The sequence below is a fragment of the Lepidochelys olivacea genome (assembly GCF_965140295.1).
Source record: "Lepidochelys olivacea isolate rLepOli2 genome assembly, chromosome: 3".
Taxonomy (NCBI): domain Eukaryota; kingdom Metazoa; phylum Chordata; order Testudines; family Cheloniidae; genus Lepidochelys; species Lepidochelys olivacea.
Genome location: NC_140413.1, coordinates 51,464,713 through 51,483,701, shown reverse-complemented (window position 1 = coordinate 51,483,701; position 18,989 = coordinate 51,464,713). Strand labels below are relative to the sequence as shown.

At 37.6% G+C, this 18,989-nt stretch overlaps 1 protein-coding gene across 1 annotated transcript in view; it reads left to right on the top strand.

The window, feature by feature from the left end:
- EYS (eyes shut homolog) overlaps positions 1–18,989 on the top strand; it is a 1,492,075-nt gene that overhangs the window by 1,065,265 nt on the left and 407,821 nt on the right. The window contains exon 33 of the mRNA XM_084624916.1: positions 5,490–5,602. Coding sequence (XP_084481042.1) covers positions 5,490–5,602 — 113 coding nt within the window. The remainder of the gene's footprint in view (positions 1–5,489; positions 5,603–18,989) is intronic.

Here is an 18,989-nt window from a genome sequence, read left to right as displayed (position 1 = left end):
TTATGTCAATGTCTTTGTTGGTTTGTGTTCTTCAGAGGAGCCTCTGGTGATTTGTGGTAGGAGGATGAACCTGGAGTCTACTGTGGTGGGTTTAAAATGAATCAAAATTCAGAAAGTTGGTCCTGAGTTGTGAGCCTTTTGGCAAATCTGATCTGAGTAATGAAACTTGCCTGGTTTCAGATATTATTACAAACATTTAACATGACCTTAATTGCTAGCCAAATTGCCAGTTTAAGTTAAAATTAGGACAGGGAAACAATTGCCTAAGAGTTACTAATTATTTTTCCAACTATTCAGCATATCTTTAGAAAGTGTCAAGAATAATTTAGTCTGTGTAAAGAATAACATTGTTACACTGTATGTAAACTGTACTACCTATGCTTGAATATTGTAACCCGAGAAATCCCACATTATGATCAATTTACATTCCCATTTCACAGCATCCAGAAAATACTGATCCACTTCACATTTTGACACATATGAGGAATCATGAAGATATGAAACATTATCTACCGAACAATTCAAATTAATTCAAACCTAATTCTTCAGGTTCTTAATCATATAAGTCATCCCGTCATAATTTATTATGTGTAACAAGAGTTTGAAATCTAATAAATCCTTAAAAGTGTGGGGGGAGTTCAAAAATATTCAGCCAACACTACTGAAAATTATTATTTGTATTGTGGGAGCCTATGGGAGCCCATCATTGACCAGAAGCTCACTGCGCTAGCCCCTGTACAAACACAAAACACAAAGGCATATTGAAAGTTCCTTGGGGTGTGAATAAGTAAGAAAATCCAATATATCCAGTATATATATATATCCAATATCCAAACCCTATATGTCCAGTTTGTATGAAAAAAGATCAAGGACATTGAGAATGATATTTGTTTGAGTTTGTCAGTGTTTTTAAATGATGTGTCAGCCGTGGTTTGGTTTAATCAATAAGGCATGTTAACAAAATGGTTTGGAATATATAATGGGGTCTGTTTGGTCTTCATGGCTCCCTCCTGGGGACCCAGCAGTCCTACTACACCCTGCCCCAAGAAGCAACAAGCTGAGAGGAAAAGAGCAGCAAAAGCGGGTGCTCCAAGCTTGTCTACAGAGGACTCTCCAGAGCAGCCTTTTGGAAACCACAGAGACATAAGAATGGTCATACTGGGTCAGCCAATGGTCTGTCTAGCCAGTGGCTGCTGCCAGATGCTTTAGAGGGAACGAACAGAACAAGGCAATTATCAAGCAATCCATCCCCTGTTGTGCAATCCCAGTTTCTGGTAATCAGAGCATGATGTTGTATCCCTGACCATTATAGCTAATAGCCATTGATGGACCTATCGTCCATGAACTTACCTATTTTTTTTCAACCCAGTTATAATTTTGGCCTTCACAACATCCCCTGGAAATGAGTTCCATAGGTTTAGTGTGCATTGTGTGTATTTTGTTTGTTTTAAGCTTGCTGTCTATTAATTTCATTGTGACCCCTTGTTCTTGTGTTATGTGAAGGGGTAAATAACACTTCTTTATTCACTTTTTCCACACAATTTATGATTTTATAGACCTCTATTGTATTCCTCCTTAGTTGTCTCTTTTCCAAGCTGAATAGTTCCAGTCTTTTTAATCGCTCCTCATATGGAAGCTGTTCCATACCCTTTATCATTTTTTCTGCCATTCTCTGTACTTTGTCCAATTCTAGTATATCTTATTTAAGACAGAGCAATCAGAATTGTATGCATTATTTAAGGTGTGGACATACCTGGTCCTCCAAAGACTAGAGAAGATAGCAACAGCCAATCAGGGCCCTGCTGGCCCAGATAAAAGGAGCTGCCTGGCTTTAGCAGTTCAATTCCTAGCTGGGACCCGAGGAGTGAAGGAGGGTTATCCTCTCTGGCCAAAGGAGCTCAGCAATTAGAAAGAGCTTATGACTGACTGAACTTACATAGCTGGGATTGCAGAGAGAAGAACTTGAGGATGCTGGCTGAAATAGGGTTGGAAATAAAAGGGTCCAGTAGGAAGAGACCCAGGGAAATAGCAGCGAAGGATTGAAGTACACAGTACATAGCTGCTGTTTATGGGGTCCTGGTTTAGAACCCAGAGAAGTGGGCATGCCTGGGTTCCCATATCAGCCACAAGTAAAGTGGCATAAACACCAAGAACGGGACAGAGACTATTTGGGAGCCTGAACAAATGGCTGAATTTAAAGCCAGGGATGAAGTCCTTAGTGAGGGCAAATAAACTCTTTATTGGACTCTTTAATATCTCAGAAGGGATTGATTTGGATTTTCTGACTTAGCTGGAGGGCCAAACCATTGAAGAAAGACCCTCCAAGGTTGGCAGGCAGCCTGCAAGGGGCACCAGGTATGAGAAGAGGATTGTGGTATTGCACCCTGTGCCTCAGAGTCACTCAAGTACACATAATCTGTTGGCTTTTGCCTTCCATGTAATTATCCATATTTACAAATCTTTTTTTGTCAGGGTAAGTGGTTGCTTATACTTCATTTCTGCATTGTAAAAACATCTCTTTAGTTGCTGTGTAGTTAATTATGTTGAATTATTAACACCCTAGGATCTACTGCAGCTGATTTGCAGGTGATAATTTCTACGGTGTCAGTATATATGTATCCAAAACTCAAATGAAATACAAATAATTATGAAGTGTAAAGTCTAATAATCCCTTCTGCTAACTGATACAGAAAACCAGTATCTTCTCTCTAATAAAAAGAGAGTCAGAGCCATCCATTTTTTTACTCCTGATTAACTGCTCTTATTTATGAACATCTCTGGAAATACACCAGCAGTTCATTTGGCTTAGCACTCCACACGTGGGTGTTATTTGACAGAAATATTTGTGATGTAGTTGTGCTTAGGGCAAAGAAGAAGAGGTTCATAACTATTTTATTTCTATCAAAGAAAAAAGCATTAAATTAAAGTGGAATGATCAGAAATCTAAGGGAAGTAATGAAGAACCCACTCAGTAGATTTCTGTTTTCTGGCAATCGTGATATAAACCAGAAAGTATTCACAAAAAAAAACAGTTTTGGAAAAAATGCAGATTTTTTTTTATTCCCAAACTGAGTTGTTAATTTGCTCTTCCATGTGCACTATAGACTGTAGGTTGCTATGGTGATGATTTTGCCTGCACTAACTTGACATTATCCATGCTGAAAGAGCTTAACTAGAGACCGTAGCTGATGTAAATGTTATAACTATAGTGTATTTGACCTTTGACTGTTTTATCAGTGTCTCTTGTTTTCTCTTTTACAGTACAAATAATGAGAATTTAATTTGAAATACCGCCACTGAGTTCATGTTGGAACAATGGTAGTCAAAAGAGACAATGAAACAATATAGAAGGTTAAGAGAGGAAATATATATAATTATGCAGCCAGACCTACCAGCATTGATAAAGCTTTCAAATTCATTAACAACCTCACCGCTCACAGAAATAATTTTATGAGGGCCCATGTCACTACCAGACTTCAAGTTATATGAGCATATAACTCTCTATTTCAGTCCATCTTAAATTTATACTATAATATATCATGTATCCTATTACATTTAAAATGATATGTTTGTTAAATATCTAGAAATGAATTCATATATAAAAACAAGCATCTGTGAGCCAGGGTAAAGGGTGAAACCTGAAAAGCCAATCAGCTCAGGATCTACATCAGCATTCGCCTATGCAGACATTGGCAAAAGAAGCAGATTTTCCAGATGCCACACATCTGGCAGCCCTGTCATACCTTTCTGCATATCTGGGAGTTTGGTGAAGGAGGGAGAGAGAAATTCCATTGGTACAGTGGGCTGGGAGACAGGAGATAACAGGAATTTTGGCTTCATTTCTTCAACTGACTGGTGTTAATATTTCTGCACACTTCACAACCGTTATTAGTGACCAATGCTTCATACTCCTACCCTAACAGGTAGTCAACTATCATTCTTTCTATTTTACATAACTGAGAGGTTGCCCTCAGGCAGAGTTGGGAGTGCAGCCACACTCTCTCATATGACAGAACTAAGCCTCATCCACTTTACTAGAGTATCTTTCCGAATGAATATTCAAAATCTGTGCATTGACTATGCTGTCTGTAACCACTACCCTAAGTGCTTGACCGTACTGTGCTCCCAGAACTAGGAACAGAATCCTTATATCCAATATTCCACTGCTGTCTCTGAGTTCCAATTCAAGTCAATAGGAAATGCAGATGACCTGCACTTCTGTAAATAAGGCACAAAGGCCAGTACCGTTGTCTGTGCTAATGTGGAGTGAATACCTCCAGCAATACCTCAGTGGATGAGCTCCAGATAATCTGCTCCTCTATACTTAGTAAATGATGATGCAAACCACAAAAATAAATAAGGGGGGGAAAATGCCCTGGCAGTTATTCACCACCTCTTCCCTGCAGCACACCCCTCCCTGCCCCCCCCACCTAGAATTGAGCAGGGGAGATCTACACAAAGGCACGCTGAGGGCACAAGGTAGAGACCTTTATGCATTCAGAGATATTGCTACAATTTTGACTGGACTTTCTCTGCCTTGTGCAGATTGGCTGTTTGCTCCAACCCTGCCTCTCCCCTTCCTTTTCCTACTTCCTCCTCTTCCCTAGCACACTCCCACCTCAGCTTCACTGCACACCTGCCTCTCCTACCCTCTTCTGCCAGGCCCTGTCCTCCTCCCCTTCCATGTCTCCTCTCCCTTCACTTTTCTTTCTTCAACGTCCCGCCTGACTAAACCCCTCACGTGATGCTTGCCACCGTCACATTGGTTACATTGGTAACCGTCACATTGGTTACTCTGCTTGTGTTATATCCCTTTCCCCATCCTGCATCTGTCTTGCCTATTTGATTGTGAGTGCCATGGGTAGGGAACATCTACTACTCTGTGCATGTGTGTGTGTGTGTGTGAGAGAGAGAGAGAGAGAATAGTGCCTATCACACCATGGCCCCATTCTTAGTTTGTCCCGAGGCACTACTGTACTAAATATGATTAATGGTAGTGAACATCTTAAAACTGGGGAACAGATCATTTAAAGGGTGGAATTTCCAGACCTCTGCAGCCACCATCCTCCTGCTCCCACCACCAATAAATAGCTGATCAGAGTTGGACAAACTCACTTAACTTATGTTAGGGTCCCTGTATTTGTGAGCCTGCCTATATCTCTAAAAGACACAGTAAGAAACTGACTACCACTAAAGTACCTCTTTGGGGGTTTTTTATGTGATTTTTTTAAACTATTTTTTTCTGCCATATTAATTATGGACTGAATTAGAATACTATCCCCTTTTGCTACAGTATGAGTCCTGTCTTGAAATCCTTACACAGACCAAATACCCATTGACTGCATTGGGAGTTTGGTGTGAGTAAGGCTTTCAGGATTGGGCCCAATATGGATAACACATCCTAAGCAGAAACATGATTCTTTTAAAACTGAACTATAAAGACAGCAAATGTGAGAGATGTGTGTTTTGTTTTCTTTTTTCCTCTCTAGGTGCCTGAACCTGTTTACAATTTCACCGGCTGTATGCAAGTCCTAGAAATCAATAATCTAGGACCTCTCACCTTCTCTAATGCTGTGGGCAGAAACAATATTGACAGCTGCAGGTAAACTACCCTCGGTGTCTTTTCAAATCAAAAGAAACTGATGCTGTTGATTTTTTTCCCCTGAAATAATGTTTCCATTTTAGATTATTTCCAAACTGCTTGCATGAAAAAAAATAAATATATTTTGTTTTCTGTCATACTCCACAAACTTTTTTTTTTTAATTTATGGAGGCTATTTTTTGCAGAATAGTCCAATTAAGTTTGACAGCTTATTTACATTGTGTTCTGCCTAGTGGCAGCTCGGACATATTATATTAAACTAGACAACATAAGATAGAATACAGGTGCAGCCAGAGTAAAATGTTGCTATGTATTTCTTTGCACCATGTTAGCATTTTCACTAATCTTGTAACTGAAACACTTGAGTGGTGGTGATATATACAAAGCACATGGGATTGTGAAAAATAATGGAAGACAATACCTCTGGACACTAAAAATACTTTGACTTCACTTTTACATATTTATATTACTTACTGTTGGCTATACATTGATTCAGATAGTGAGCCAAATTCAGAGGTGGTGCTGTAAATTTGGTTCCTTTACTCTAATTATGACTTCCTTTACACTCAGACTTTCTCAGAATTATTTATATCTACATTTCTGATGGATAAGGGAGTCTGAGCTTTCCAGTGGAGGAGAAGAAAGTGTAAGGTGGTGTACGGTTTTTAGTGGTCAGAGAGTTTAAGTTAATGTAAGGGGATTTTATTTATACCATTTTATGCCTGGCCTCTCAATGTGGAGAATTTTCAATAAGTGGTTAAAAACTCAGTCTTAGATTTACAAGATAGCTTTGTTAGGACTTTAGTGTGCTTCTGTGTTGAACTAAACTGTGTATCAGGAAGACAGTGTTGTTTATTGAATGGAGAACTGGGCTAGGATTCAGGAGACTGCGTTCTATTCCAAATTCTTCCACTAGCCTAATGGATGACCTTGTGCACTTACATCTCTATGTCACCTCCATTTCCCCATCCTGGAATAATGCTTTGAGATCTGTGGATGAAACATAATATATAACAGATCTCATTATTTATGATTTTGAGCAGTAGATTACCGTCACCAGAGATCTAATACATGCCTTCAAACCATATAATACCATTGTATCCTGTTGCCTAATTTAATGTAAGAATTCCAGATTGATGCCATGGTAAGCAAACCTCTGTTCTCCTATAGAATCCCATTTACTTCACTGACATAGTTTCTAATATGTGAAAATGTTTAATAAGGACAGTTTATATAATAATTCATTTAGGAACCACCAGGCCTATGAGAAGCATAAGGCCAATGAGGCTCAAAAAGTCTATTTTGTCTAGCTTTTGTACAGTTTTATGAGTGAGAAGGAGAAGACTACTCTGTTTTACATTTAAACTCCATTATTTTCATTACAGGTCTCTCACAGAAAATCCCAAAGCAACAAAATTATGCCCTTTAAATATAGTGGTCAAAGTTTGCAAAAAATAGCTTTCTTTGCCCTGTGGAACTGATACTTCCATGGTTATTTATTCCTTTAGCAAAGCAATGAGCTTGATGCTCTACAGATTCCAAAATAAAGATGGTTCCTGCCTCAAAGTGATTACAATGTAAGGGACCGATTCTTGCAAACACTTGCTGTATATATCACTAGTTATGTGAGTAAAGTTACACACGTGCATAAGTGTAGCAGGATTAGTCCTAAAGATATTCACACATGTAACAGGACATTGGGAAACAGAGAGATGGAAAGAAACAGAATTTTTTTCTTAAACAAAACCAGAGTTAATATACAAAGTTTTTCAGTGGTCTTTGTTTTTTTTTTTTAAACTTAGTAACATTGTACAGTAATGTTATGTATACATGTATTATAAAATCACTAAATTATACATATATTTTCAATTACTTAAAAGCATGTCATCTGTAAATCTCTGTTAAGAAGGTGTCAGTGCATTCATATGACATTTTAAAAAAATTTTGCATTCAGAAGATGAAAATATTTTTCTTTCATTTTTATCTTCTGAATTTGTTCAAATCCCTTTTCCCCCTCAGAAAGAGGGGAAATCGTACTGGGACCTCCTACACCTCACATGATGTTCCCTAACCACTCGGCTAAAGTTTATGATGGAGATCTCTTCCTTTTCTGCCTCTCAAGATGTGTTTGTACAGCAGCACAATGTCACACCTGCTTTGACCATGTGGAGTGGTACTACAATATACACTTGGCTCAACAGATTTCATTGAAAATATCTAACATTGCATTTAAAAATGAGCTAGGTATACATCTAAATAATAGGGCAGTGAAGCAATTAAAAATTAATCACAATTAATCGCATGATTAATCACATGCTTAATAGAGTAAATTTTTAATTGCACTGTTAAACAATAATAGAAGACCATTAATTTAAATATTTTGGACGTTTTCTACATTTTCAAATATATTAATTTCAATTACAACACAGAATACAAAGTGTACAGTGCTCACTTTATATTTATTTTGTATTACAAGTATTTGCACTGTAAAAAACAAAAGAAATAGTATTTTTCAATTCACCTAATACAAGATGTAGTGCAATCTCTATCATGAAAGTTAAACTTACAAATGTAGAATTACATACAAAAAAACTGCATTCAAAAATAAAACAAGATAAACTTTTAGAGCCTGCAAGTCTACTCAGTCCTATTTCTTGTTCAGCCAATCACTCAGACAAATAGGTTTGTTTACATTTTCAGGTGATAAAGCTGCCTGCTTCTTGCTTAAAATATCACTTGAAAGTGAGAACAGGAGTTCTTATTGCACTGTTATAGTCGGCATCGCAAGAGATTTACGTCCCAGATGTGCTAAAGATTCATATGTCCCTTTATGCTTCAACCACCATTCTAGGGGATATGTGTCCATGCTGATGATGGGTTCTGCTCAATAACCATCCAAAGCAGTGCAGATTTTTCGTTTTCATTATCTGAGTCAGATGCCGCCAGCAGAAGGTTGATTTTCTTATTTGGTGGTTCAGGTTCTGTTACCTGTTAGTTTCCACATCAGACTGTTGCTCTTTTAAGATTTCTGAAAGCATGCTCAAAACCTCATCCCTCTCAGATTTTGGAAGGCACTTCAGAGTCTTAAACCTTGGGTCGAGTGCTGTAGCTATCTTTAGAAATCTCATATTGGTACCTTCTTTGTGTTTTGTGAAATCTGCAGTGAAAGTGTTCTTAAAATGAACAACATGTGCTGGGTCATCATCTGAGACTGCTGTAACATGAAATGTATGGCAGAATGTGGGTAAGACAGAGGAGGTGGCATATAACTCTCCTCCAAGGAGTTCAGTCACAAATTTAATTGGTGCATTATTTTTTTAACGAGCATCTTCAGCATGGAAGCATGTCCTATGGAATTGTGGCCGAAGCATGATGGGGCATATGAATGTTTAGCATATCTGACATGTAAATACCTTGCAATGCCAGCTACAATAGTGCCATGCAAATGCCTGTTCTCACTTTCTGGTGACACTGTAAACAAGAAGAGGGCAGCATTACCTCCTGTAAATGTAAACAAACTTGTTTTTCTCAGCGATTGGCTGAACGTGAAGTAGGTCTGAGTGGACTTGTAGGCTCTGAAGTTTTACATTGTTTTGTTTTTGAGTGCAGTTATGTAACAAAACAAAATGTACATTTTTAAGTTACACTTTCACAGTAAAGGGATTGCACTACAGTACTTGTATGAGGTGAATTGAAAAATACTGTATTTTTGTTTATCATGTTTACAGTGAAAATATTTGTAATCAGAAAGAATATACACTTTGATTTCAGTTACAACACAGAATACAATATGCATGAAAATGTAGAAAAACATCCAAAATATTTAATACGTTTCAATTGGTATTCTATTGTTTAACCATGTGATTAAAATTGCGATTAATCACAATTAATTTTAGGAGTTAATCACGTGAGTTAGTTGCGATGAATTGACAGGCCTAGTAAATAACATTATTCATTCCCTCAGTTATTTGTGCCTTTTGTTAATTGTGCCCCATTTGCCCTTATTTCAATTATGATATTATTCTGCAGTGGTGGTTCATATCACTGTAGTAACATTATTGCAAGCTATTCTTGCCAGTGTTATAGGATAATATTTTTTTTTCACAGGAAAGCCCTTTCTCTCCTCCAGACGATCATATCTATTCCAGTCACATTCAGTATATTTCTTTTCTATGCCATCATTTTCCTTCCAGACCTTGTACCTATTTCCAGATCTCTTCCCTTTTCTACCCACCCCTGCTTTCAGACTTATCCATGTTTAAATTCCTGTACTCTTCTGTTCTTGCCTAATGAGCTGGGGCTTCCTGGTTTTTAACAGCCTCAGTAGTATGAATTTACTTCCTAATCCTCAGTAGTATGAATTTACTTCCTAATCGTGGTGCATGATTGCAGCCAAAAAGAGCCATGATCAAAAACCTTTTAAAAGGAACAGGTTTGTATGTGAATTTTAAACTCATGAATATTTAACAGCTTTCGAATTTACTCAAATGTGTTCTGCCATGTCTACAACTAGGATCTATTTGAATTTTAAAAAACCAAAAGGGCGAGCTAATATGTGCACAGAATTTATTGAGCCTTCGAAAACAAACTTCTAATACAGTTCATTAGCCTTTCCAAGACTACTGACACCACGTCTTCAAGACTTTCAGTACCTTTTAAAGGACCTCATATACTTTTGCCTGTTTATAGCCACTACCAATACAATTTAATTCATGGTTTAAAAGATTTGAGAATTTAATATAATTAAATCTGGGTTCAGATACTGTGAAGGTCAGAAGGTCTGTAATACTGTATATGTGAAATGAAATAAGAGTTTTGTTTTTTTTTTAAATAGTACATAAATTGGAGCTATGGCTATTATTTTTTTCTTTCTGCTATCTAAAGTCCCTGAAAGGTATTGAGCAAAATTTTGAGAATTGTTTTAGTATAGTAGAATGAGGAGTGATGGGATTTAACTGAGAAACATAAAATATAGAGGAAGTAACTTCCTAATAATAATATTAGACTATAATAGTCTTCCAAGGGACAAAACTCAACTATTTGAGGTGTTTAATAATAAACAGACCAATCATTAGAAACCATAGGGAACAATCCTGCGCATGACTGAGCTAATTAGATTATATAAGAGAATGATCACCATCAAGAGGTCTGCATTTACCAAGTTACCACACTGTGCAGTCTGATATATCACGGTATTTCTGTGTAATTATAAGAGTTTATCTTCAAGGCACTCACTGGCCCCAGCCTATGATCTCTAAAAGATTCCTTGCTATTCCAAGATCAGGACTGTGGTTGGCATTTCTGTTCCTCTGGCACAATGGAACTTCTACCACAAGGGTAAAAATAGTCTGTGGAGTGGACTCAGCTTTCTTGAAGGCTGGTCCCAAAGCATGGAACAAGTCTCCCCTAGGAATTAAGAACTACCACAAAGCTGACCGCCTTCTCAAGTACAAGAAGCACTGCTTCAGCCTTGCCTTCTCTAATGTAAACACATAGCAGTTATGGACCTGTTTATATTAAATGAAATAAAAACTACTACATTGTGCATACCTTTTCCTTCTTGCTGTATCTGACACGAGCAGGCAAAAGGATGTTTGTTGCATATGATGTTTTTACTCTGAATATGCAAAGCTGCATGTCTTGAACATGTTAAAGACTTGTGTGCATTTTTATTACAATTATAATGGTAGAGTCATAATACTTATTTTGTGGCGAGGCAGTGGCTGTATATTTTCCCCACATTGCCCCACCACTGTATCACAGCCCTTACCTGGAGAAGAACTATTCTGAAAGATGATAGGAGAGTTCATGATGATTCAGACCCTTAGCTTTTCTGCTGATAATGCCAACAAGAGTTACCTGTTAGTGCTGAATGTGATGGGCATGCTTGGCCACTAGAAATTGGCCCTCCTTCCTTTAGTTAATATACACCAGGGTAAGATTTCAGCTAGAAGCCTAGAAGGGAGAAGGTCTCTATCCCATTAGAAGTCCTGTCAGTATCCAGTTCAGATTCCAGTTAGGGTTTGATAGCTGTATATCAATTTGTATTCCATTGGCCTGGAACAGTGAACCGTGGCCAGTGGGAGCTGTGATCCACCAAACCTGCAGATGCTGCAGGTAAACAAACCATCCCGACCCACCAGTGGATTTCCCTGATGGGCCACGTGCCAAAGGTTGCCAGTCCCTGGTCTAGATAATACTTAGTCCTGCCATGAATGCAGGGGACTGGACTAGATAACCTCTCAAAGTCCCTTCCAGTCCTATGATACTATGGATAATTTGAATAGATATTCTTCAGTGGTCCACTGGTACTATATATCAATTCAGAAATGAGTTGAGGATAAAAAAGTAAAAATAATTTTTAGTTCCTCTATTCCACCACAAGTCAGATACTTGTGCTACATTAATATGATGTAAAGGTGCTGTAGTGTTTCAGAAAATGTTACTGTAATAGATTTGCTGGAAAAATTATTACAATTTACAGGTGGAGTTTAGATGACAGATGTGAGATGAAGCTTCAAGCCCTAGTATGAAAGCCTGGTATTTTCTGTAGCACACTTTTAGTCAGTGTTCTGGAGCAAGGACAGTTTTATTCTCTAGGCTGGATTTATCACATATAGTTTTCAGAGTAACAGCCGTGTTAGTCTGTATTCGCAAAAAGAAAAGGAGTACTTGTGGCACCTTAGAGACTAACCAATTTATTTGAGCATAAGCTTTCATGAGCTACAGCTCACTTCATCGGATGCAGTGAGCTGTAGCTCACAAAAGCTTATGCTAAAATAAATTGGTTAGTCTCTAAGGTGCCACAAGTACTCCTTTTCTTATCACTTATAGTTGGTATTCTCTGGTTCCAAATACATACACACACTGTATATGAAACTTATAAAGTTATAAACTTATAAAGGTTTTACTTTTTAAAAAAATCCTGAACTGCTTTGAAAGTTGATTGGGAGCCAACAAAAATATGGGTAACAAAGTTACTTCCATTAGAAATGGACTTATGTGTGTAATGATGGATGCCAATGTGGAAGGGTGATTTCATGGAAACACAGAGAATCTAGTAAGCTGCATCCTTAGCTTCTGCTTACAGAAAAGAATAATTTATTTTAAAGATTTTATTCTGGGTCGAATTTAACTTAAACTATGTTCTCCTCCCTAAATTGAGCTTTATCTCAGCAAAGTCTGTGGTTGCCATTTGCATTCTGAATTAATGCCATGAGTTTCTTTGCTGGTAAAGGACTGATGGTTTCTTTAATACTTAGAAATTCCTGAATAAATTGCTATCATCTAAAAGACAACCTTATTGGAATTATCTATCCAGCTGGTGAATCTCTACAAGTCCTCAATAAGCTCTGAGTTCCTCCTCTTAGAAATTTTTAAGGCCCAGCTTGACAAAGCCTTGGCTGGGATTGTTTAGTTCATGTTGGTCCTGATTTGAGCAGGGGATTGGACTAGATGACCTCCTGAGGTCTCTTCCAACCCTAATATTCTATGATTCTATTATTCTTTCCCCACAATTATCTAGTAGACTTCAAGTTCCCAACCCCTCCCCATGTCCACAACTAGCCCCTTCCCTCCCCGTGGTCTTCTAATACATGTAACATCAATTCCTCCTACCATCCTTAAGACTCTTCAGTAGCCCTCTAGCAAAGCTAGTAAGTCCTCGCTCCCTCACAACTGGTCCTCACAACTCCTTCTCTGAAATGCTTCTTACCACTGAAGAACACAAAACATAGAACTCCAGACTCTCATGTCATGCTTTCTTTGACTATATGCCCCAGAATGCATTGAGCCAGTTTGGAGAAGAAAAGCTTGGGACAACTGGTTAAATAGGTACAGTGTGTTCAACATCTGGATGATGCAAAGTTCTGTAACAGGTTTAAGTATTATTATTTATTATTTTTGGCCATATTAGGACTCAATGAGAGACATACGTTGGATGAGAGAGCATCCTTATCAGAATCAATCCAAGCCTGAGGGAAAAAAGAGGTTAAAGAATCTTAAGAATCAGTCTAATCCTTTGCCTGTTCCTGAAGTGAACATCCCTGACCCGGCTTCAAATCTAACTCTAGTTTTTCACATAAATCTTTAGCTGGAGGTATAAAGTTACAACTACAATTAATTCAAGAGTCATGAATTAAGTCAAGAGAAAAGGCATCCAGAATATGTAAAAAGGATAATATTCATACTTTGGGGTGTATTCTCATCTTTGTGCCTGGGGATTTACACATGTATTTTCCATTGTAGGTTATGTGCTCAAATCCTCAAACAGCAAGAAAAGAATATATAGGACTCTCTGACACTGCAGTAGAAAATGCTTAAATGAATAACAGTGTTTCCACTTAGTTTTTATTCATTTAACAATTTTTCAACATATTCTATGATTTACAAACAAATTGGATTAGAATGTTCCTGAAGCCTAACATTGTAACTTAAGTTGTGGAGATACAGTTCATGTATACCTTTCAGACATGGCCATAATGCCTGATGACATGTTAACTGCAGTCTGTGTAATTACAGTATCAATCCTAGTAACAAGTTTTTGTTCATTCTTATGCAATTTTGCTTCTGGTTTTACCTCTTTTATCTTAAGCCTCTTGTTCTTTCCCCCTTGTTAACCTTTTCTGTGTATTCTTAGTTGCCTTCTGTTCCTTTTCCACAGCCTCTTAGTCCTTTTATACTTTTATCCTCTGTGTTTGATTTGTCCTCTTTTGATTTCTCTCACCTTTTATTACACTTGTTTTCAATGTATTCCTTTCTATTGTGGCTCCAGTTTCTTTTCTGTGTGTGTGTGTGTGTGTGTGTGTGTGTGTGTGTGTGTACACATGCACACTCTTGGTTGTCTTATTACCCTTTTTCCCTTTGACATTCCTGTTCAAGAGATAGATTTACAGTCATGTAGACTTCAGTGTTAAAAAAGATGACAGAGCTAATCATCCCTACTGTTTTAAATCTTAAGAATCATTCTACCTTGTTGTTTAAATCCTTTAACACAATCTTTATAAAATGTTTTGAGGAAATTGTTTGTGATTAATCAAATCCCCAGGCTAAAAATATATAGGTGAGATAATGTGTGTTTGTAAATAATACAAATGTCTGCTTATTTATAAACAGCTGTCCCTGATTAGAATACCACAAAACTAAAATGAATCTCTCTTCTTCATGCTCTTCAATTCTGTAGCTCTGTGCAACTGCAACATGGTTCTGAATTTTAAAACAACTAGTTTAGATAAAAATGCACAATTTTCCTTTCTGTCTCCTTAAGTATTCCAGATGTACGGTAGGTATTTAATGGTGTTACAAATGTTCTTGTGGGTGTACTGATGGATGGAAAAATACAAGGCAGGTTTAGTGTTTAAGGCTTCAGAACTGTGGTCAGTTACATAGAAAGCTCCCATAATGCCAAATTAAGAAGTCCTTCCTCAGCTTTTACGCAGTCCTGATTCATAGAATTTAATGGGAATATTGTCTGAGAAAGGATTTACTAAATCGTAATGACTAGATTTCCTGGCTAGTATTTCTTCCATGCAGACCCCACTTCCTTGGAGGAGAGGATTGGTCACCTACCTCTCTGGTTACAGTCCTTTTATACCCTGAACCTACAGACCCCCTTCTGTGAATAAGGGAGAGCCTGCTGCAAATATATATTTTTCCTTTCCAACTCTTGATCCTCTTCCTTCCCCTCCCACCGGGGGAAAAAACTCTTCCACTGGCCACTCTGCAGTACGGAAATTCCTCTTAAATGAGGATCCTCTGGGCACTGGTGATTAGGGGGAAACTCTCATATAGAAATGAGGGAGGAACTCAATTCCCTGTCTGTAAAGGGCATTAATAATACTTCCTTTGTCTGTCTAGGCTTCTGTCAGTTACGCATCTTTGTAGCTTTATACACAAGTAGTCCCACTGAGCTCATGTGATAGGTCTTTGGAGGACTGGGTTCTTAGACTGTGATCGGTTTGGGGGCAGGTGCTGCCTGTTAGTATGTGTTTGCAGTACCTAGCACAATGGCTCTGCTCTCAATTGAACTCTCTCGTGCTAGCCTAATATTAATAGTTCACATTAATGTGACAAGACTTCCAGGACTCCATGCAAAACTTTTCATCCCCATTTTATCTGAAATACAACCCATCTGTGTACTGTATGCACCGCTGACAATTGACATCCATTAAGCTCTGTATTTTTTGAAAACTACTATAATGGATGGGTCATTACACAAAGTAAAAACAATTTCCCCATGCTAATTTTTCCCCTACTGTTACTCATACCTTGTCAACTGTTTGAAATGGGCCGTCCTGATTATCACTACAAAAGTATTTTTTTTCTCCTGCTGATAATAGCCCACCTTAATCGATTAGTCTCGTTACAGTTGATAACAGCAATACCCATTTTTTCATATTCTCTGTGTATATATATCTTCCTACAGTATTGTCCATTGCATGCAACTGATGAAGTAGGTTTTAGCCGATGAAAGCTTATGCCCAAATAAATTTGTTAGTTTCAAAGGTGCCACAAGTACTCCTCGTTTTGAGGGGTTTTTTTTACTATAATATAGTTATACTCAAAGAGAAGGAGAGATAAGAAAATGAATCATGAATAAAAGACCAGAAGTGATAATGCATTTATTAAGCTAACCGTTGGCCATTTACATAGCTTTATTGGTATTTTATAGTTATTTGCTTCATATGCAGCAGAAAAGGTTCACAGATTGGAAATCTGGTACTAGATTCACAAGAAATGTATGCATGGTGATACTGAGCATTGCCACACCTATCTTTTAGGAGCCTAGAAAATCACTGGGATTCATGAAGCTTGAGTAAGGCGACCAGGCTCTCTCTACAGTGAATGGGGAGATAGAGATACCTCAGAATGAGATTCACAAAAGTCAGCATGTTACATGGCTCCTCACTTAAGCTAGCCAAGCTAAGGGGTGTGTGCCAAGCCCCACCTCTCTCTTTGAGATAGGTACCTAAAACTGGGCTGCAGGGAGGCACCTCCCTCTGCTTGGGATTTTCAGCGGCAAACCTTCTCTTGGTGTTACACACTTATCGTGTTTTGTGGGGAGGGGGAAGAAGGAGCTCTCTTAGATCTTTTAGCCCAATGTACTCACCTGAGACATGGGAGACTTCTGGTTCAAGTCCCCCCTCTGCTTAATGGGGAGAAAAAATATGAACTGGGATTTTGCCACCCTCAGATGAGTGTCCTAGCCACTGGGCTATGGGATATTCTGATGTAAGACTCCCTCAGTCTCTCCTGTTGAAGGTTGTCATAAGAAGGACTCAGTAAAGTGATGGGAAACCCCCAAGATCCGGTCACCCTGCTCCAGTGACTTTCTTTCTTAGGAGTTTTCCCTCCAAGCAATAACCATGCTTAATCCTGTTTAGTTTTTGAGATCAGACCCTGTTATGTCATATCCCAATATTATGGCATCAATAATTTTTTTTTCAAATGAGCATTTTATATTAAATAGGCTTTTTTGGTGAATGCTGGGAGATGGATTATGCAAAACAGCAAAAATTCATATTCCATTGCAAAAACTTATCTTTGCCAAAGAAAATAAGAACTTAACATTGAAGGTTTTTGCTTAAACAGCAAAAAGTCATTGTCTTAACTTTTCCACAAAATTTGGATCAATTTCACAAAATCAAAATGAAATATAAAACCTCATTGTTGAGGCTTTCAAATGTCATTGTAAATACTTCTCACAGCCCTAGTAATGCAGTAGATGGATGTCATTGCAATACTCTGGAAATGTTAACTGTAATACTTAAGAAAAATTGTCTTGCTAACCCAAGAAATCAAGTGATATAATTTGGTGCAGTAGTTTTTGATATAATCACTTGGCTTATATAGGAAGAAGAATAAAATCCTTTCACAGAAAAAAAAAATTTCTTTTTCTGCTCATCTAAAACTTCCTGATCATTCCATGGTTTGTATTTGCATCATTCTGTTGTAAGGAAAAGTACACATAAGCTTGAGACTTGAAATTCCCAATGAAATATATTATGAGCAATGATTCCAAGAAGCCAAATATAAGAAAAGAGGGAGTGACTTAAAACAATTGAATAGTAAGAGAAATTATTTTGCATACATTCCTTACTGAACTGGTGTTACACTGTTGAGAATTGACACTAGCAGTTGATGCTCTTCCAATTACAAAAGTATGGAAACAGAGGAAACAAATTATGTACTCATAAATAATTAAAAACATCACAGCAGGTTTCAAGTTTTCCAAGTTGTCTGCTGGGATTGTCTCATAATGGAGATGTAGTTGCTATTGTTATTGTACCAGACTGTTATTGTTAAAAGCACAGCACATTAGAGAAAGAGTGGCAAATATACTGAAAGGAGAAAATTGCCCGCTGAGAATTTGGTTTACAGTAAGATTTTCACTTCATCTGTGAGCTTCACTATTATTTATACACAAAGTCGACCCCAAAATAACGGCAAGGATTGGCTTAAACTGATAAAAGCCAGAACATTCAGAGAAAACACTGAAAGTTAACCTTAACACTCAGCCTTTTGCTTTTATATATTGGCATTCATCCTATGTCCGTCATTGGCAGTGAATGGCAAGAGGACCTAAGACATATTTTCTATCTCTGGATAGTTCACCATTTTAAAAACAAACAAACTTTCCAATATTTGTGGGAAATAAGGTGGGTTGCAACAATATTTCAGCCTTAAATAAGATTTTTTTTCAGTTTAAGATAGTCATTAAGGCCAGTTTTCCAAAGTACAAACTCTCATTTCAAGGTGCTCAGCACTTTTGAAACAGGCCACTTGTAAAGGAGCCTAAAAATAGGCACAGTAATGTAATTGTAGGGTGCTCTTTTTGAAAATCTTAGCCTTAAAGTTATTTTTAACAAAAAGCTCTCTGCTATAGTGATATGAATAGTGCCCCTGTAAATCAAAGGTCATGTTGATTCAGGTTTTCCTGAGTAAAATCTATACATTGTTTGGGATAAAATAACAACAGATCTGAACGACTGACCAAAATAAATGTGAGGTTTATTTATTTATCTTTTAGAGAGCTTAGTATTAGGAAACTTCTAGTCCAGTTTTTCAAAAATCAAGAGGTTTATGTAAGCACCCAAATGTTTGATGTGCTTCTCCAAACTTATCCAAATCATTCAAACTTTAGAAGCAAGGCATTTTTGGTGATGTGTAATGTATTTTTGGGGAGGAAAGGGGTATCCTTCTATCAATGTAGAAGTTTTGAGAGTTCTTCTGTTTCCCACAACTCTCCCCTTTGTTTTCACACATTTGACCTCAATGCATTGGGCCTAATTCTCTACTGACTTCAACTACTCCCCTGCCTACAACTAGGAGGGAAAGGAATCAAGTAGGGAAAGGAATTATTAAGCAAGATGCATGGGGTATATTTAAG